The 20,725-nt window shown below is 42.4% G+C and overlaps 4 protein-coding genes across 5 annotated transcripts in view; 2 read left to right on the top strand and 2 right to left on the bottom strand.

Moving 5' to 3' along the window:
• LOC126568301 (microfibril-associated glycoprotein 4-like) overlaps positions 1–20,725 on the top strand; it is a 566,870-nt gene that overhangs the window by 326,503 nt on the left and 219,642 nt on the right. The window lies entirely within an intron of this gene.
• Positions 1–20,725, bottom strand: part of LOC126568442 (histone H1B-like) — a 236,502-nt gene that overhangs the window by 43,720 nt on the left and 172,057 nt on the right. The gene's annotated exons all lie outside the window — the stretch shown is intronic.
• LOC126568334 (eukaryotic translation initiation factor 2 subunit 1) lies at positions 579–1,830 on the top strand. Its single transcript, XM_050224795.1, has 3 exons — positions 579–1,054; positions 1,123–1,355; positions 1,496–1,830. The coding sequence occupies exons 1-3, from the start codon at positions 591–593 to the stop codon at positions 1,822–1,824; spliced, it is 1,026 nt and encodes a 341-aa protein (XP_050080752.1). The 5' UTR covers positions 579–590; the 3' UTR covers positions 1,825–1,830.
• Positions 2,347–5,063, bottom strand: LOC126568169 (reticulon-4-interacting protein 1, mitochondrial-like). Of its 2 annotated transcripts, XM_050224603.1 has the most exons (6): positions 5,016–5,063; positions 4,487–4,567; positions 4,253–4,406; positions 3,460–4,173; positions 2,508–2,902; positions 2,347–2,433 (listed from the first exon to the last, which is right to left on the bottom strand). In XM_050224603.1, the coding sequence occupies exons 1-6, from the start codon at positions 5,061–5,063 to the stop codon at positions 2,347–2,349; spliced, it is 1,479 nt and encodes a 492-aa protein (XP_050080560.1). The 2 variants fall into 2 exon arrangements, with proteins under 2 accessions (XP_050080560.1, XP_050080561.1); XM_050224604.1 differs by lacking the exon at positions 4,487–4,567.

Here is a 20,725-nt window from a genome sequence, read left to right as displayed (position 1 = left end):
AATTTAACTTTCATTAGAATATTGCATGGATATTGGATAACGTAAAGAAAAGTTAGAAGCCTCCAACGTTGCTGACTACCCGAGGAACCGGGTTGCCTGGAACATTAAGTTATTGCTGGTTGCCCGAGACAGGGTTAACATTGTTCGAAAGTAGCGTCCATGTTTTCGAAGCCTATGTTCGAAACGTGTTGTTTTCTCTCCTTCTGTCACTGTCATTCAAGGCGTTTGCCACATGTGAAATTGCATCAGCGCTTTTAAGACAGTTTTTCGACGTAAAAAGTGAGTATTTTCAATGAAAAACCTGTGTAAAGTGATAATCAAACGTTTCCTAACCGGGACACAATTGTGGCCAAACCGCCAGTACAGCGGTTTTTCGCTCATTCGCATCGAAACCGCTCGTACTTGAAGGTGGTTGAGCTGTTGGCAGATACAGCTGCCTACCAATACCAATGCACCCGCAAAAGTGTAGACTCTGACCGGCATTCCTTCCGGTTTATTAGAGAGCGGACTGCTTTTTTTCTGCACAACCGCCACTAACGCACGTTTGTGTTATTTATTTCCATTGCAGGACTCGGAAAGAAGCGGCAAACATGACGTTATCGTGTCGGTTTTATAAACAAAAGTACCCCGAGGTGGAGGATGTGGTGATGGTGAACGTGCGGTCAATAGCCGAGATGGGTGCGTACGTTTATCTGCTCGAGTACAACAACATCGAGGGCATGATCCTGTTGTCCGAGCTGTCCCGTCGGCGTATTCGCTCCATCAATAAACTGATTCGCGTTGGCAAAACGGAACCGGTGGTCGTGATTCGTGTCGATAAAAACAAAGGCTACATTGATCTGTCCAAGCGGCGCGTATCGCCGGAGGATGTGGAAAAGTGTACGGAACGGTTCTCGAAAGCGAAAGCGGTTAATTCGATCCTGCGCCATGTGGCGGACATAATGGGATTCGATAATCAGAAGCTAGAGGAGCTGTACGAAAAGACGGCATGGTACTTTGAGGAGAAGCACAACTTCAAAGTGACCGCTTTCGATGTGTTCAAGCAGTGTGCTGTGTAAGTGTCGGATCGATCATTAGGGAAGGATCATTTGGCTGAAAAACGTGTTTTGTTTATCGTTTCAGTGATCCGACGTTGCTGGACGAGTGTGGTCTCGAGCCGGAAGTGAAAGAATCGCTGCTCAGCAATATACAGCGCAAACTGGTATCGCAAGCAGTTAAAATTCGTGCCGATATTGAATGCGCCTGCTATGGATATGAAGGTATCGATGCGGTAAAAACGGCCCTACGGGCTGGGCTTGAAATGTCCACGGAAGAGCTGCCGATAAAAATTAACCTCATTGCTCCCCCGCTGTATGGTAAGTGTGTCTCTATTCAGCCATTCTGTATGTTTTGTCAGCTTCTGTAAAGATTCACGAATCTTCAGAATAGATTCAGATGCTTTCATTCAACTGAAAGACTTATTTTTTCTCTCTTCTCCACTAAAAAAAAAACCCAGTAATGACCACATCGACACCGGAAAAAGCGGACGGACTGAAGGCGCTTGAGCTAGCGATTGAAAAGATTAAAGAAACGATCGAAGGTCTGGGTGGTGTGTTTAAGGTGCAGATGGCACCGAAGGTGGTTACCGCGACCGATGAAGCCGATCTGGCCCGAAAGATGGAGCGGGCCGAGGCCGAGAATGCCGAAGTGTCCGGTGATGAAGAGGACGAAAACGAGGTCGGTATCAAGTATAAGATGGATGACGATGGTGTTGATAAGGACGACAAGGATATCCAGTTCGAGGGCAGCGGTGACGAGGAGGAAGACGACAAACAGGAGGAATAATAATAAGAATGTGGACTGCTGTGGCGTTGCACGTGACGGCCGTAAGGAGTTTCGCTAGGAGAAAATCTCCGGAGTTGATGGCTCCGGTTATGCTAAAATTCCTCCTTTACTATAAAACAAACCTGTGCATGATTTGTATTAAACAGTATAATAACGTTCTAAAGCTCCGAACAACGCGTTTTTCGCTTGCTGCTTATGTTTTTTTTTCTTTATTCTGTTGCCGAAACGAATCGCCGAATCGGAACAAAAGGGGGCTAAAACAATGTTTTGTCCCATTAGTTTTTCTATCGGTTAGGCCAATAGGCATACTGCTAATCAGACAAACGTGTACAAATTGATGCTAAAAGTAACAAAACAACAAAAAAAAAAAAAACACTATTCTACGTTCGGTCGGTCGTCGTTGAGGAAAACAGTTTAAAAAACGCTATCTAGTTAGCTGCCCAAGATTCAAACCCATGCCCAGTGTAGTTGTAGTAGTTCGGCAGTGATCAGCGGTGAAAACCCTCACGCAGATGTGACTCTCTACCGGAAGGTAATGATGGTACTGCCGATACTTTTTTCGCTGCAGATGTGCTCCAGAGCTCGTTCCACCTCGTTCGGTGTGTAAACCTGCAAATTCCAAAAAAAAAAAAACATAAAGAGTACTCAGCGAGTGTGTATAGAATTTGAGCTGCCAAACCTACCCGATCGACAACGGTCTTAAGTGTTTCATCATTCACAAAGCCGGCCAAACGTTCCAGCACCAGATGGCACAGATGTGGTCCACCCCAGTCAACGTTCGTTCGCAAGAGCAACGCAACCGCTTTCCTACATCTCACATAAGAGCCGAGAAAAAATCTTCCAATCACACCGTAATCATCCGTGCGCAGTTCCGGCTCGACCGCATCCACTATCACACCATCTTTGGTAAGGAACTTTTCCAGAAACTTGTAATCGTACCCGAGCCGGGTTGTGAGAAAGATGTAGTGGAACTTGTCACGCGACGTTAGCTCGTTGATAAAGTTCGACTTATCCACGTTAACATCGATGAAGTTCGATCGAAAGTGTTCGTTGGCGAAGGTGATAATGTCCGCGGCACCTGCGGAGGAAAAAAAAAGCAGATGGAAAAGGGGGCCGCATGCGAAACAGAGGTAAGTTGAAGGAAGGAACAAATGGGAAGGAGTAGCTAGAGATTTCGGCTTCACGTATGTGATGTTTTCCATGGAAACGAGCTTTTTTTCCTTTCGTATACAGTGTAGGACATTAAAGTAACACCGACACAATCCAATTAATTTTTCGAAACTATTGTGGTCGATTAAATTTGTAGATAACACCCTTAATAATTGCTAGAAATCACCAGCAACATTTGAGCTTTTAATCGCTATTAGGTACATGTGGATAAATTATATGGCTGGCAGTCGTACTGTTATGTTCAACAATGTACCAGCCAAACGTTCAAGTGATCGCTCGCCTTGGAAAACACACAGCACGTACACTTAATTTAAAATTTGAAAATCTAAGTTAAAAAATGGCCATTTACCTCGTTCCTCTTGCAGAGCGTTATCGAAATGGAAACAAAAACACATTAGCTTCTTCACTACACTAACAGCGAAAAAAATCGAATAAGATCGCCACACACACCACGCACATACTTACCGAGATTATTGATCACAGGTACGGACCGCGTATGGCAAGTGGCAGCTACGAGTGCGCCCCATTTATGTACGAGCTGTGTAATGACGCACCCGACCGGTGAGCATGCGTCCTGCACCAGAATTCGGCGTCCCTTGCAGGTGTCTTCGTTGAGGTTGTGCGAATCGAGCAGGTTCAGTGCGATCGACCCACTGTAAGGTAGGCTGGCCGCACCTTCAAACCCGATCAGGAACGGTTTGCGTGATACACGCGTTTCCGGCACAACGACAAACTCCGACGCAACACCGGGCTCGTACCAGTGCGTTGCTAGCCATACTTCGTCGCCAATTTCTAGTCCGCTCTTCGAACCGGTACCGACTGCTTCCACAATTCCGGCACACGATCGGCCAAGCACTAGGGGAAGTTCCGGATCGTAGGTGCTGTTGTACGTACGTATCATCCTTCGAAGCGTTCGTCCGTAACCGAAAGCTATGCGTCGATCGATTCGATTGAGGGAGGCGGCTCGTACACGGACCAGAATGTCCGAGGAGGATTGAAACTGTGGCACAGCCGTTTGACAGACGACCACATTGTCCGGGTCGCGGAACGAGGTCGAAGCGATCGATTTCATGATGGGTGTAGGAAGATGGGGTCGGGCGAGCCACATTCCCAGCATGAAACCACCGGTCGTACCGAACCCGAGACCGATCAGTATCGCAAAGGCATTATTGCGGGCAACTTGTATTTTACAGTTGAATTTAAGACAAGACGGTTAGATTTCAAATATAAAGAGATTTCGCTGCCACAAGAAACTTACTTTCATCGCGAAAAAAGATACGAAGCTCTTCGTACAATACCGATGGATCTAGGACTTCTCTGGCCGACGATTTTAATCGCTGCACCAACTGTATAAAGCTTGTCCAAGCATTTCGTAGCACTGTTCCCGCTTCACTGTTTGCATCGTTGAAGGTCTAGAACGAAAAAACGAAAGGGAAGAATAAAAAAAGATCTTTCTCTTCCGATTTTGCTCTGCGATGCCTTATCCTCTTACTCGCATTGCTAAGGTACGTCCCTCGTCGGAATACTGGCGCACCACACGCAGACCGCTTTCGGTTGCCATGGTAATGTTATTCTTTGTACGAACGAAATAGCAAAAACGGGGCAGATTTTAGGATACAGCAGCAGCAGGTTGGTTTACACACAAGTTGACTTTGATTACGTTTAACGAAGCGGATGATGATGGTTATGTGAGGGGCGTGTGTGTGAGTCTGTTATATTTACATGAAGTTCTAGTAGCCAGTAATTACCAGTCCATGTGGAAGCAGGTTGTTTTTTTTTTCAAAAAAGAAGAAAAGATATACACACCAAAGATGATCGTGAAAACATCGATAAACACACACCGATTACATAAGAGCGATCTAGTTGAGCTTTTCGAAGTGGCGGAAAGCCGGTCACAATTGGTTAGTAGACAAACAATGCAAGCTTTAATCGGGTTAGTCATACGGTACGGTGGGACATCAAAACATCCAGCACAGAGAAACAACAGAGGGGAGTGAGGGAAAACGGCGCCTCCCATTTACCTTCACAGCACCAACTACCTCGCCTACTCGCTGTTTGGCGTTATCCATTGAACGGGTCGTCGTCGTCGGTTATTGTACTCGGAGGTGTGTCACGGTGACACGGTATGTATGCCGGAGGTTGGTGCAATGTATGCTGGTTATGTTTTTGGGGTTGGAGCCCATGGAATTCTAACGCCAGTCACCATTCATTTCCTCAAACTTCCATCGCTGGCTAGAAAATTACATTGAAATGACTAGATTAAAGGATGCGTGTGGCTAAAGTAATGGATGAATTAAACACGAAAGGTGAAAATTGGGTGTTTGTTTTACACTTTCACTAATTTCTATGCCTTTTTTGCCGAGGGCCTTACGTTGCTAAGCTGTGCTGCCTGTGAGCGAGTGAAGAATGTACGAAACAAAGCGAACTAATCAAAACAAACCCTCTTGGACAGTGGGTGGTCTGCTGGGCATGACATGTTTGACAGCATGAGATATCGATCGTCGTATTGTGGACTTGGCACGTTTTCATGTCGAACGAGTAATTCATGATTTTATGTTTTTGTGAAATTTTTAGAGGTTTGTCTGATACAAATAGTAATTATATTAATTTAAATTAATATCATTCTTACTCTTCATTTCGTTTAACGTCCCTTGTACTAGGTCACGCCGGCCATCTAATGGCTCACTAGTCTTGATAATACTATGTAGTTAGATAGTCAGTTCGCACTACGGAGGAACGGATTGGATTTGAACTACGGTTCAGCCGTCTCAAGAACGACTTCGTTGTCGCCTTTTGGCGAAATTGGCCAACGCGTCCTGTATTAAAATACAATTCCCTGTCGGTCTTCAAACGGGAAGACCGGGCTTCAAATCCCATCCAGACCGTTCCCCCCTAGTGAGGACTGACTATCCAACTACGTGGTATCGACAAGTCTAGTAAGTCATTCAATAGCCAGCGTTACCTTAGAGGCCGTTAAGCCAAGAAGGATTCCTAAAACAACGGGGCATTTAAAACTATTTTAATGCGAACGGCGAAGCCCTTTTTGTTAGCTATCAGTATCCGAATAAAATGTTAAAAATTCTACAAAACCTTTCGAATATTTGAAGTAAAAACCTTAAAATACAACTAGCTTTTATTCCTTGAAACCTCGAAAAGAGATTAGCCCGACTGTATTTACTTAATAATGCCCCTAGCGTTATACTCAGCCTTCTGTTCGGATAAGATTCAATATCCGTCCAAGCTGTCTTAAACCCCAGCAGTACAACTATTTCGAACTCCTCAGTTGTAAAATTGCTAGCTTACAAAACGAGTTTCGTTGTACGATTGTAATCGACGTACCACTCTTTTTCATAATTTTTCAATAATATAACGATCTACCATGGTGAGCTCTATTGGTTCACAGAATTAGCCACATAATGTAGAATCGCTTATTGGTGGCCACCAAGTTAAATATACAAATAGTTTGCTCCCCGCTTGCTTCATTATTGTTGACGGACTTGCAATGAAAAACTCGATACACGACAGCTTTCAGCGACACCGGGGATGATGAACGATTATGCACAACATAATGATTTTTATTCGTTGGTTGGTTTTTTTCCCGTGCTATGAGTGTTTTACATTTTCCTGTTACAAGTGCAACCTCTGTGACAAGTGCGGGTGCAGCAGTGGCTGCATGGTGAAAGCTTTATGTGAGGCGCCGGATACGGTGCTGTAGTAAGCGTTATTAATTATAAATTTATTGACACCGACAAAACCGCCGCGTGAGGTACATTCAGACCACTATAGTGTGGAGAGTGTGAATAAATTATTTCTTCTTTGCCAGACGAAATCGATCCGGTGTCCGGGGTCAGGCCGACTTTGCTGTGTTATGTATGGGATTGATACGCCAGAAAAAAAAGGTAAAGGAAGTACAACACAAAATTTGCAAACTGCAGTGGCCAGCAGCGGTGTTCCGAGCGCAGGTCATTTGTTTTGTAGCAAAACTGGTTGGGTATAATTTATAGCTTAATTGTGTCGCTTGTATCAAGGTCGGTTTGATGGGTTGGATGGGCGCAGCCGTTGTATCCGCGCACTACGCGTAGTTGAACACGCAGAGCATCGATAAAAAAAGGCTAAATAAACAGTAATCAGTTTAGCAAACTAATGGTAAATAATCAAACACTGTTCTTTATTAGGTGATTTTGGCTGTATTAGGTATGAAACGGCAATTATAAAAACAACATGTCAAGCATACAACATAGCAAAACATGGTGCTTTTTTGGTATTATTTTTATCCTTTCGTTTGCTTGGTTTTTTGTTAACATAATCTAATTTGTCCTCAGTGGTTCATAGTGCACTCTATCTGCACGTGGAAAAAAGTGGGCGGAGTTAAACACGTTTTCTTCCACGAACGAACGGAGTAAAGCAAACTTTGGAAACGAGCATAACTGGGCAAAGTGGGGTTTATGTGGAGATAACGTGACTTCTGCCCGCTTCCATAGCAACGGTGTTTGTTTATCGGGATGCGTCTGTTGACAGTTGTTACAACAATATCCGTCAAATTGCTGTTCCAAATGAAATCAAAATATTGATCGTTGTATAATATAGTAAGCCGCCGATAGTGCCAGTGTGTCCTCCAAGATGTTTTTTTTTTCTTCTGCAAACTAGCTGGACCACATCTCCCGGACTCCATCAAGCCAGGTTTTTATTCTAACCCCAAAAGCATAACTAAACAACTCTTAATACACACACCATCTCCAGCTGTCCAGCTTCTCACTTCATCGAAAAGCCCCATATGCACGCGTCGTCGAGATATTGATGATCTTCAAGTACTACACACGCACGGACGTCATTGTCTTGTTGGTGGATACTTAAAAAAAAAAACACACACACACACACACAGACAAAAGTCTCCATTTTGCATCATTAATTAGTGTACTCATCTCCCATCGAAAGAGTCATTAGAGTGCTCCCGGAATGGTGTCCGGGGAAAAACCTGTCGTCCGAAGAATATTAGTGGCGTTCGATTGTTTATGAGCCCAGTTTACGCTGACTCATGGTTTAATTGTCTATCCCCTTTCCAGTGGCCACGTCCCGGAACGGGCAACTAAACTAAGAAAGTCCTGGTTAGCTAATTTTTCAAACCCTGGACATGTTTGATACGGTGTCCGGACCGACCTAAATAGAGAGAAACCCCGTCAACCGGTGCAAAGTCTCGAAAGTGTGCATGCACCTAATGCAATGTTAAGTATGACAAATGCCCACAGACAGTGGTACAGCATGGCTGCACCGTAGCCGTAGTTTCTGACTGGACCAAAAGCCCTGGGTGGGTGTTTTGCCGTCGATGGCCAGCTGTGACATCGTTTGTGCTTGGCGGTTGTTCGCAAAATACTCAATTCCACGGCACCGTAAGTCTTGTTGGCAAGTGAAAATTTGTAAATATATTTATCCTAATCAACTATGCATACATTACGGCATGACCGGTAGTAGTGGTAGTAGTAGTAGTAGTAGTAGCAACAGCAGCAGGACAGTCGCGAAATCCGTTTCGTGGGAAGAGGCGTGAGCTATGTGGTCAACAAGGCTGTGTAAATGCGCAAGCTGGGGACACATCGGAACGAACGAATGGATGAATGATTTCCCTAGCGTTCGGTCAACATAAAACGGTGTTCATTTTAAGCCTCAGTGTCAACGTTGCTGTAGACAAAATTTTGCCACTATCTCTCATACAGTGGGTGACAAATAATGCATAAATGTTAGGTCTTAGTATTTGCAGAATAGTCAAAAACGTGTTAAATATTTCATACTAATATAGCTTGAAAACTCGACGAAGAATTAGTAGTGTAATTTGTCTATAGAACATCTTGTCTCTCGATGGTAGGATTATTTCGGAACCTCTTGTCCGGGAATCGAGACGTTCTCGCTGTAATCCCAGAGCCACACCTGCAACAATCGATGAGCTAAACTAGCTCGACCGGACGGTCTCGTGGTAGTGGTCTCGGTCACACAAACTGCTCACAAAAACCGTCCCCAATCGTGCTATCATTTTGTCATCAATCTTATTACCCACAGTTTGACATCTTTATTTACATTAAATCAATACTCTGCCCGGGACAGGCGCCGGACAACAACAGCATCAGCGACCGAGTTGATGTAAGAGCCAAACGGTTCATGTCAATGTGGTCGCTTCGATCGACCGGGCAGAGCTGACCAACACCGGCTGGGTGGTGCATGCTGGTGCATGGAAGTCTACCAAAAATTGTTAATTAATGTGTAATATTTTTTCCATACCACAGCCTCACTGCGGGCGGGATTTAATATCGTAAAAATGAAGTTACCCACCGAACCGGAACCACACACTAGTAGCAGCAGCAGCAGCAGCGCAAGTTTGACAGTTGATTCCTGGCAAATATTAGCATAAGTTTTTAGCGGCCCGGCCCTTTGTGTGAGCTGCGAAAAAAACACAAACTCTTTGTAAGACTTCCATGTGCGAATGTAACATTGTTTCCGATGGAGGTGAATTATTTTTCAAACATGTTTTGTATGTTTTGTGTATTAAAATAGCTTTATTTTGTGATAACTTTATAAGTGGTTTTATGATTTCATTTTACTTTAAGAACTTATAAAAATTACTGTGAACAAGGCTGACTTAAAGAAGGAACTAGGTCTCGATAATGCTCTCTACTAATACTCACATACTGATCTTAATTTCATGATGAAGTACAGGGCAGTCTTCTTTAGGGGCCTTGACTGGGCGAGAACCCAATTTTGAAAGATCTTTGTCTCTATATCTCGATGTCTGACTGACTAGACACCACAGGAAATTCAATCAGAGAACCTCGCTGCACTTAACACTTGAAACGTCGTGAGCATAATGATGATTTCCTCATGACGCTTGAGGTATGAGTCACGAGGTCTCTTGCAAGACAAGATTTCATAGATTTTATGGATATTTGATGGCGATATTTCTTAGACAACTACCTCCTGCAAACGGCAACACTTCGGATATCCGCTGATAGAAGAAGCGGAAAATAAATAGTGATCATTTAGTCCAACTTCCAGAGAATTCTCTAAAAAAACTATTCTGTAGAATACCTAATTTGAGCTTTTGAGATTTCAGAATTCGAATGCTAAAACCTTGTGAAGCTCCAATAAATAAGGCGAATAATACTGATCAATTCATAAACAAGTCTCGAATTTCTCTTTACAGTCTCAAGTCTCCAAAAACCTCCATTTTATTTCCCGAATAATTCATTCCCCAAGCTCCAAAACTTATACTACATACGGAGTAAAACGGTGCTTGTTTGTTCCGGAGGCTACGCATTCTGGTGGAGACTAATGTGAACCCACTAAACGCATGAAGAGGAATACTCAAAATTAGGCCAATTCCTATTCACCTGACTGTTGCTGTGTGTCAGCCAACCGTCTCGCATGAGGAAGCCAATTAGTCGGCACGTTAAAGCAAACGTGGCCGGGCGTTTCATCTTCCGGTGGTGAATTCGCATCAAGTGTTTAGCTATTCCGGCATCCGTGTTTGCCTTTCCGGGACTGACTGCCCCCGTTGTGCCCAGTGTTTTCCCACTCGTGCATGATACTGTACATGGACGGTAATCGTCTTCAAAAGTGAAACAAACCCATGGATTTCGCCAGCGTGATAGCCCGGACGATTGTAAACATAGCACACACCAAGACGGGGCAACAGCATCAATAAAAATTCTCCCATATCCTATTGCGTTCGCGTTCGTGGTGGATGCGTCCTGGTGGAAAGATGCTTATCGTGGTCGAACGCTGTCGTCGGAATGGTGTGTGTGTGTTTTTTTTTCCCAGGGCCTCCGTGTTTCGGGGGCGTATGGTCGTTTTTCTATTACGGAAAAAGCGTGTATGTGTCTCCCGCTGAGCCAGTGGAATGTTTGCAAAACTGCCACCGTTGTAACCGTCCGTGTTGCAAATCGACAAGAATATTAAAACATTAAAATTAATATTAACCTACGGTGAGGGAATTGGTGGGATACGTGCACGCTGCTGGGCGGAGTTGGTCGTTTGCCGAGGACCCTGCCGAGCTTAGTGGACGACGATTTCGCAATATTAAATCGAAGGGCTGGTTAATGTATCGTTTGCGCATGGAAACGGTTGGTTGGAAATTTGCATAATAATAATAGTAAAACGCCATTAGACTGCCTGTGGTTGAAATTAATTTCTTGCGTAAAATTGGAATATTATTAATTTACTAAATATTATCGAACGCTGTTTAAAGTTAAAACTTAATTTTTTTAACTTTTAGCGCCTTTTATTTTCTTCCAATTGAATAAAACATACACACACACAGACAATTAGATGCTCTTTCAAACATTGACTTAATCCAATTATAAGGGTCAACATCTGACAATTTAGCGCGCGCGAGTCCTGAGCGGTTTCCTGGCGGCGTCAAGGTGTCTGGCTCAGCTCTGCTTCACCTCAGGCTCAGTCAAACGAATCGTCCCGTTGCTATAATCTGTGATGCATGAATTCTTTTTATCTGAAGTTTTTTTTTTTCAACTTTCCACTGCTTTTTTTTCGTTCGTTTGTTCGTGTGAAGTGTAGCAAAGTAGCTCCGACTTTCCGACTGCTTCCCTCAAGCTTAGCTGTGGCTGGTGGATGATTTTCTTCTCTAGCATTTTGATGTTCAGAACTAGACTGCGTAAAAAAACCTTGCGTGAGAAAGATTTAATTAACTTAAACATACAAACTCATGCACATCTTGTAAGGCAATGGTGATTGTTTTAGCTGTTTAATAAGCAATTGGGAGTAATTTCTTTTTTTCTTTTCTGATGGCTAACGAGCGTAAAGAAAATTTAGTTATTTTTTTATGTTTTTTTAATTGTTTTTCCAAATGTATATACAAGTTAAAGGCGTATGGCTAGTTCGGCAACTCATCTATTTGCAGTACGCTTTTATTTTTTTATTAATTTGTATCAAAGTTTTGTAAGCTGCAATATTACACAATTTTGTACTTTTTTTTAATTTTATTATGCCTTTCTCCGGACGTTTTGTAAAATACAAAGTTTATATTTTTAATTTTATTTTCTTACTTAAAAGTTTGCTGGTATTTACTTGTTTGTTTTTCTACTACATAGTATTGTTTTGTCTATTATTTTATCTGTCATTTATTCATTAATTTTTTCAATTTCCTCTTTTTGATACTTTTTCGAAGGTTGGTTAAGGTTAATATTTGCGTTTATTTTTATTTATTTTTGCTTTAATCATTCTTCATTTTCGTTTAAAACCTGTTGTTCATAAAGTTTGTAATACTTTCATGTTAGTTTCAATAATTTTTCCACTGTTTTACATTCCTTTGAAGAATTACTTGACAAAAAAAAGTATCATAAAACTACTCAAGTCGCTCTTCAAACTGATCATACCGTCGAGCATCTTATCGTTTTAATTACTTTTCGTTTGTAATCGTTCCTGCAATCAACGGCTCTTATAGCTCTTTCCCACTTAAACAGCAACAGCGAACCAAAACAAAAAAGATCCAAGAATTTGAAGTTGTTTCAACTGTTCGTTAATTAAATTATGTGACAAGTTTAAATCCGTGTCCCGTGTTTTGGGCCCACTGTTCTGCGTGCGGTTTTCTTCGCCGTGCTTCAAACATCCCTTAAAATAAAAAAAAAAAGGAAAATGGCAACATTGGGGAGAAATGGTGTGAAAAAAAAAACACACACACACAAAGAAGGTGATATTTAATAAGCGCACCAACGGTCTAAGCATTCCAGGGAGAAGAATTCGACGAGTGACGCAGATTCGGCGTTTTTTTTCCTTCTTTGTAGGCGTCCTGATACACCACCCTCGACCGGATATCAGTTTCTTTTCCGAGTCCACTTGGTTTCCATGAAGGGAAAAATGGTGCGAAAAGAAGATGGAAATTAATTAAGCGCTTGTCTCACTGTGTCAAGCGTGTATCCGGTGTGGAAAGCGTGGCAACAACAAAAAAAATGGAAAATGTTTTAAAAAAATGCTCTCTTTCTCTCTTGAGGAGAGGAAAAAAAATCGCAAGAATGAAAGCAACGCAAAATTAAGCAATATATTTGAAGGTATTTAAACAATTCAAGAAGAAGATTCCGTTTAAAAAAAAAACAAACACCTGGTCCGTGCGGACACGCGAACCAATATCTAATTCCGGGCGACAGATGAGCCCGCGGAACCGAAGTCATGAACTGGCGAGTTTGTCGTTTTGTTTCCGAGATGTATGTTGTTTACCGTTGTGATTAACTCGCCCTTCTCATGCTCCCTTCCTTTCAAACTTTGCAACGAAGACGGTAACATTCAACCGTGGATCAATTCCTGCGGAGTTCGTGTCGCAGTGCACACATTGCACCACCCGGCGTTGCAGCACAAACACGCTCCAAGCACTGCACACACTGCAACTGCTGCCACCAGCAAGAGATGCAAAAGCGATGCTACTTTCAACTTTACCCTTCCGTCCCTTCGGTCCAATTCCTCTACCACCTACCGGTGGGCAAAGTGCACCCGTCCCGGATGGGGTCATCTTTGCAGTAACAATATAATTTGCATTGAATGGATTCATTCATTCGACAATATATATATATAAAAGCGTGTATAAATATTGCATTGGCAAAATATTTTCCCTTCCCTTTTTTGTGAGGTAAGCGCTCGGCATCGATGGCAGCGGATGAAGGTTTGTGGGCAGAGAAGAAAACTTTTTAAACGGTTCCGGGTATTTGCAAACTCCCGGTATGGATAGGTTTGAGAAAAAGGGGTTGAAACACGAAGAAACTCCACAGTGTGTGTGTGTTTTTTGTTGTTGCTCAAGACACGTAAAGTGTTGGAAAACATATGTACCACGGGCACTACCTGGTGGTGTCCCACCTCCATGGGTGGTGGTGGTGTTTGTTTTTCAACGTGAGGTAAAGTGGGGTGAAATGCGATGGAAAACGGGGCTGCTTCCGTTGGCGGGTTGCTGGCAGTGGTAGACATCGCGTCGCATAGTACGTTTGTGTGCCTGTGTGGCGTGTCGGTTGAATCCACCCAAAAAGTTGGAGTTTTATTTCGATTAAAATTGTTGTACTTTTGATGAATTTTCAGATATTGGAAATGTAGCGTAAAAGCAAGACTTGGAAAGCCAAAAATGCCTGCCAAAGGCCTCTCGAAGATAGAAGGAGAAGATTTGTGATTAATTCATATTTATTTTTACACTACTTTTGAACCAAGTTTAAGAACCAGTTTTATACTAGAAACTCGGACATTCGGCGATAAAAAGAAGAATTTTTTTAGCGAACTTTTTACTCGTCTTTGTAAATGGGCAGTAAATGAGAAGTCGTCAAAAATCAGTTTAAAAATCAACGGTTACAGGGAGATAGAATTTAAGTTTAAAAGCGGACATGAGGATATCATCGAAGACAAGCACATTAATGCAGTCATTCACCAACAAGAAGCAGGATTTTTATTTAGTAAACTGTCTCGAGACACATCGTAAGAGCGATCGGATAGATCAGAGAAGAAATTTTGAATTATAACTTTATAATTTTATCTTAGCCATGGCTGGAACAGGACTCCCCAAGGACGAAAGTACTTAGTTTGGCGAGACAGTATCCACTGGCAGTTAGAAGAGGACGAACATTCTTGCACAAAGCCATGCTGATGAGAAGGAATGTAATTAGACACACAAGGAAGGACTGATGAAAGGTCAGCGTATAGAAAAATCTTGCCTCGAGCACTAACAAGGTAGACACAACAGTAGTTAACGAGAAAGTTCATCACCTTTTAGTGATTTGTGAGACATTTTCGGATAAGTTTTAGTCAACAAGTCTTCAAGCCTTATCTTCTATCTATTTATCTTCAGAATATTTGTTGTTTTCAGATCTCTCTTATATTGTTCCTCGTAGATTGTTATTAGATCATCCTTACTTCAGAGGTTCATATCAGATTGAATATTTTTTATTTAATTCATGAGGGATGGCCTGGCCGTATTTCGCCATGGATAGCAGGATTGTAAGTTCAAAAGTTAGCTAAGGGAATATAATCGTAGGCCGAGCCTTAATCCATCAAGAAATTAATCGGCGAGGATGTGTGGTTCGGTTGTCTAAAGAACTACTCGAAGTTTTGGAGACATTTAACTTAAGATATTAAAAAATGCTTACTAAATTTACTAAATAATACAGTTACGAGCAAAGATGCATTTATTACTGGTAAAACAAAATGTGAGTAAAAGCAAATTTCGAAATGAAAAACCCTTATAATAATGCGGGAAAACCTAGAGAAACTTGTATACTAATAGTGCTTTAGAAGCTTAGTAACACATTGCCAATAAGTTACCGTTACAGCAGAATTCCGTATCGAAATTCTTACGGATTTCCACCCATAAACGTAATTTCAATAAAACAAGAGCAAATCGTAATCGATAGCTGCGGGTGTAACAGGGTGGCAAATGTTTCGCACCCTTTTGCGAATCGTCGAACTGAACTGTACGCGTAGCGAGACTTCAGTTCAGCTCCCAACGAGATAAAGCGAAAATCCACCACCCAAAGATGTGTCCTGGTTGCTCCCTTACTCGACTGCGGGAGTCACAGTGAACATCGCAACCCCGTAAAGGGTAGCTTCGTGCCGCGCGGTTCGCGATTTGGCACAATAAAAGCAATGAATAAATTGAATATTAAAATTTCTTCTCTTTTATTGTTTTTGAATACCTGGTGGTGGTGGTTGGGAGTTATGAGGGAAAGGAGGGGTGGGGGGGGGGTTGGGGGTGAATTTACGCGTCACCACTGCTGCACCGCGGTTGTCGAGTGCAGAATCGCGTCCGGAATCGCGATTGTCCTTAAAAGGGGTTTTTTTGGCGGCTTGTGGCTGCTGTTGCTTGTGCAGAAGCGGTTGTAAAGATGCTGTAAGAAAGCCGACACACAGTTGAATAGTGGGTTAATGGCGTGTTTCACTTTAAGAAAGAATATTTCACTAACTTATTTATTCGGTAATAATTTGAAAATTTTTCTTTCATATTTTTGGTTTTTAAATTTATACGTTTTGAATAATAAGTTTTTGATTTAGATTGTGCTTATTTATTTTAAATTTATTTTGTCTGCTTCAGTTTAACAATTTATTCATTTTTATATTCAGTCACAGGATACTTATTCACTTATTCTCATTTTCAAAAAGGGATTTTCATAAATATTGTCCAAAATAAGTTAAAATTAATCTGTTGTCCATCTGCACCATCCACCATCTGCATTGAAACAATAATAGTATTCACAGATAATTTCTTGCTCCTTTCGCGTCCATAGCCGGCTCACACAACACACCAACGCCCGCCATGTTAGGGCGTGTGGCTTAACACACATCCCCGGGAGCTCAGCTCTAGAAACAATAGCGATATAGTTGACTTATTAAATCTCACGACTTATTGAAGGTGTAATGGTGATTAATCGGGCAATTACGATCGGGAAAAAGCTCTTTTCGACAGCGGCACCCGAAAAGTGGCCGTGATTTCTTTTGCCTCCCGAATCTCGAAGTCATCGCCAGGACACGCCGACATCGATTGGAGCGGTTCCTGTCACTTGCGCTACTGGGAGTCGCAGGATTCGCACAGGATGTCTTACCGTTCCCGTGGATGTTTCAGGCGGTTAATGAAATGCTTTTAGCCAAATTACTACCCATTGTCTTGGGTAGTAGTGCGTTTGGAGTCTGGGTAGGATGGGGTCGCACCGGAATGATGGCAGACCGAGAACGACGAATGACAAACTGTGTGCCAAGGGTGCTCCTTTTTTGTTGCGCAAAAAAACAGGAATGAAAATTGTCACGTCAGTTGATGGTTGGTTTGTTTTTCCTGGTCGTTGTTGCTGTTTGTTGCAACCACCGTTGTCTGTCGTTATGCCACTTGAACCGTGGCGAATTGACATCGAAAACAAGATTAAATGATTTATGCTATGCGAAAGGTTGACGATGGATGGAGCGTGGAAAACATGGCTTTCACAATACGCTTAGTGACCCATCGCTGGAATGTTGATTTACATTCAGTTGCAACCGTACTAGTACGGCGAGGTTGCGGTTTTAGTTTCAGGTTTTGCTGCACAAATAGGCTTCAGGAGCTATTGGTGTTGAGGGTATCATTTGATTGGTTAAGAGTTTATTGACTAAAGCGTTCAATTTCTTGGCAAAAACATAACAGCACCATCTAAAACACTCTGCAGGAAGTTGTGTGGCTGTCAACCGTAATTTGCGAATGAATAGATAAGACTTGGCCTATAATTCTTGACCATCTCTTGAAGCTGCTGAAATTTAGAGTTGCGATATTACCTGCCATAATAGCGATATTATCTCCTGCAATTGTGATATAATCTGAAATGACTTCCTCTACCTCAAATACCTAATTCGATCTATATTTCAGGAATATTTCTTCTAAAACATTACTATTGCTCCCATTGTTGACATCATTTATTCGCATTCGTTTCGCTTCTTTTTGAACACTGTTGCTTAAATTGCATTTTTATTACCCTTAAGATACAATGTGAAGTACACTAGAGCAAACTTATAATCCCCTGTTTGGTGTGTTCTTTATTATCGTACGCATCTTGCCGGTACATGTGCCACTCACGTCAGCAATCGGATGCTAGTTGCATCCGATCAGCTAGCTAGCCATACCGTACAAGGACTGAACAGGGTCTCATCCTTCCCTCGTTTTTATACCAGCGTTAGCTAATTCGTTACGCTCCACCGTAACGGTGCAAAGAATCAATGAGAATCATTTTGAATAATCAATAAATTACTCTTAAATTAGAGCCAATGAATATTTTAACGTGCAGTTATTTATTGCTGCTCGATTCTTTCCAACGTTCCGTTCCAGACTTCCTTTGGTTTGGTGGTGTTCGTATCTGTGCTTGCGAGGTGATAGCAAAGCTAAGAGAATCTAGGAAGTAGTAGAGCTTGTACACGCCAATAGTTCTCTATTTTCGATTCGAGGGATGGTCGCGAAGGAAGAATTTATTTACTACAAAGAGCTTCAGAGACTTGTGTTGCCCGTTATGCTGTGGGACTTCACATGGGGTGTAAGGGTGAGAGTCTACCAGGCCTGGGGGCTTCACGAGCGCGAAAACATTCACTTATAAATCACTTCATTTTGCTCCATTATGCACAATTATCGGCACAGGAATCGTAGGTCGGTCTAATTGGAAAGGAAGATATTTTAATCGATTTTCCCGTTTGCCCTCTGAAAACCCGGATGCAGTTCAGCCGGTGGGCCGGTGAGTGATTTATAAGATTTGTTCCTTGCTTTGTTTTTGCACATTCCGTACATCTTTTGTTTGACTTTTCACAGCTTTCCTTCTTCTTTTTTTATAGAAAACAGAATTCTTTCCGTTTGATGTAGTTGTAGTTTTGTCTTAAAAGCTTTAAAGTTTTACAACGAGCTACGAGTTTGGGTAGCAATAAAATGTCCAAGCGGTTCCGGAAACCTTTTAACGACGGACCGGAGAGATGGACAAAAAGGCGAGCCAGAGGCCCGAAACCGGAACTAGGAATGGTATTTATTATTCTTTTTAGCGATCAACAACATCAGCGATCCATTTCCTGTGGGTGTTCGCGCTCACCGATCTTTCATTTCAACCCATCGGCATCGGCAATCTTGTAAACATTTTTTTTTTTTTTTGAGAGCGGACCTGGAATGATCTTTGTCTCGGTTCGACTTTTATTGGACTCTCCCTCCGCATTTGGACGCATGTTTTCGGAAGAGCGATCGGACGATCGTATGAGGGTATGAGAGCAGGAAGATGGGAGTAATGTAAATAAATTTCCACCTTCACTGAGATGGGAAGTAACTGTAGCCGAAGCGGTCCTTTGAAGCGATATCATATGTCCACCCCCCTCAATCCGAGCTATTGAGGGAAGATCGCCAAGGGGTTGTCACCACGTTAAGTCGGGAAATTGGATTTGATCGTTGGCATACTGTCAAAGGTATCTCGTATCCTTTTACTCCTGTTCTAAATCGAGTGGAAATTAAATAAATTAGTTAAATCGAGAGTGATATTTTGCAGCCTTGGATGCTGCTGTTACGGGAGCGGAGAAATTCTGAGGACACGTCGACAAATGGTGCCACACTTGACGGATGGAATAATTAAGTGTGTACCGTAAATCAAACACGCTTCAAACTATCCCAACTGTAGCAAACCGTGGTACGGGAGTGTGTAGTTATGCTAATATTGGACAAAAGTGGAAATCCCCGAAAACCCATTTGCCAACTTGAAAGTTGGTAGAGTAATTAGTATCGGAACCCTAAAAACTATTTCACCGGAGAACGGAAATGGAATCAGATACCGGTCCCCGGTACCTGATTGTCGGTTTTGCTTGCGGGCAATTTTGTCTTTGAAGGTTTGCCCAACAGGGAAGACCTCATCGGTCCGTTTGCATTTCCGTTCTCTTCCGTCGCCGAAAGATGCCGCGTACCGTGCAGCCACGACATCCGACACTGAATAGGAATTCATTAAAAAATTAACACCTTTTTATGAGCTTTTTAGTTAATAGTTCTTGATGGATTTATTTATCGACCATCGGGTACGATCGAGGCCCTTCGAAGACACACAGAAGAATCACAAAGATCCCGGGTCGCGGGTTTGACCACGGGCGGTAGTAACCGGCAGACAAGAAGCAAATATTTGAGATGTGAAATGGATTAAGATGTTTCAAAGTGCACGGCCTCTTTCCGTTTGCTGCCACCGTCCATGTGCAAGCCGAATGGGGCACAATAAAAAAAAACAATCGTCGAAGGTCTCTAGCATAGTGCGGTAGCATACATGAGGCGATTTTCAACCTCCGGACAGCAGCTTGGTTTTTTCGTGTATGTGTAAGAGTGTGGACGGTTTTTAGACGCGTGTGAAATGGATGCCCTGCTGGGATGAGGATACAGTGTGGGATGGATAAAAGGTTGCATTTGACGGAATTTTTTAAAAAGAAGTTATAGCTAAAACTTAGTTAGGATAACTAATTCCTTACGATCTATTTCAGGGCCGGTAATTTGAAGAGCAACAACTTAAATCATCCGTCGCGCTGAACGTTCTCTCAAATCGTTTGCTAAGCTTTTAAACTGCAACAGATGTTAAATCAACTATTAAATGATCAGTTACAGGTACAATAATCCTTGCGAATTTTTCTTCCATTCTTAAAGCATCCATAAGCAAAATTTTCACCCTTTTTCCTTTATTATTTTCCTTATTAATTACTTTCTAAGTTTCTTATTAATTCAGTTCCACCTCATTCGATCGCTCCTGTATTGCTCTTCGTGAAGAGAAGCTTGTAGGAAAACTGTCCTGCACTGTACATGCCTGAACATTTCTTTTACACGAATCCAACGGCAGTACACAGCCACACCTGGGACACGGCGTAACGGCGGGTGCGATCGATCGAGGAAGATGGGATTGTAAAATCATCTCTTTTCGAGCCTGATCGTCCCAGACTCGGGGGCTCTAAAAGGTTGTGCTGTTGTGGCGATTGTCTTTCGGGGTTGATGTTTTTTGTTGTCCTACCGTCGGCATCGTCGGCAGGCGGAAACGATAGACGGACGGCGGATGAAAGATGACCGTGTCCGTGTCCGAGCGCTACCAGTATTGAAGATCATATTGAGGTAATATTTTTATTGATTCTATAATTTGCTTTACAAATTCATTCATAAGCCGTCGGGATCGAAACGCGTCACATCGTTCGCTAGCCTTGCGGATGGAATGATGCCGCCCAAGGCCGAAATGCTGAGATGAAGATGCGGACAAAATGTTTTTGCTTC

The sequence above is a fragment of the Anopheles maculipalpis genome, chromosome 2RL (assembly GCF_943734695.1).
Source record: "Anopheles maculipalpis chromosome 2RL, idAnoMacuDA_375_x, whole genome shotgun sequence".
NCBI classification, from domain to species: domain Eukaryota; kingdom Metazoa; phylum Arthropoda; class Insecta; order Diptera; family Culicidae; genus Anopheles; species Anopheles maculipalpis.
The sequence above is the reverse complement of the archived record's forward strand: the minus strand, read 5'-3'. Positions and strand labels throughout refer to the sequence as shown.

Bases quoted from the DNA above. Each gene is read 5' to 3' on its own strand.
- LOC126568334 (XM_050224795.1), top strand. From the start codon at position 591: ATGACGTTATCGTGTCGGTTTTATAAACAAAAGTACCCCGAGGTGGAG. The intron at 1,055-1,122 runs GTAAGTGTCGGA...TTATCGTTTCAG, and splicing joins GTGTTCAAGCAGTGTGCTGT to TGATCCGACGTTGCTGGACG. The intron at 1,356-1,495 runs GTAAGTGTGTCT...AAAAAAACCCAG, and splicing joins CATTGCTCCCCCGCTGTATG to TAATGACCACATCGACACCG.
- LOC126568169 (XM_050224603.1), bottom strand. From the start codon at position 5,063: ATGGATAACGCCAAACAGCGAGTAGGCGAGGTAGTTGGTGCTGTGAAG. The intron at 4,407-4,486 runs GTAAGAGGATAA...TTTTCGTTCTAG, and splicing joins GACGTACCTTAGCAATGCGA to ACCTTCAACGATGCAAACAG. The intron at 4,174-4,252 runs GTAAGTTTCTTG...GTAAAATACAAG, and splicing joins TATCTTTTTTCGCGATGAAA to TTGCCCGCAATAATGCCTTT.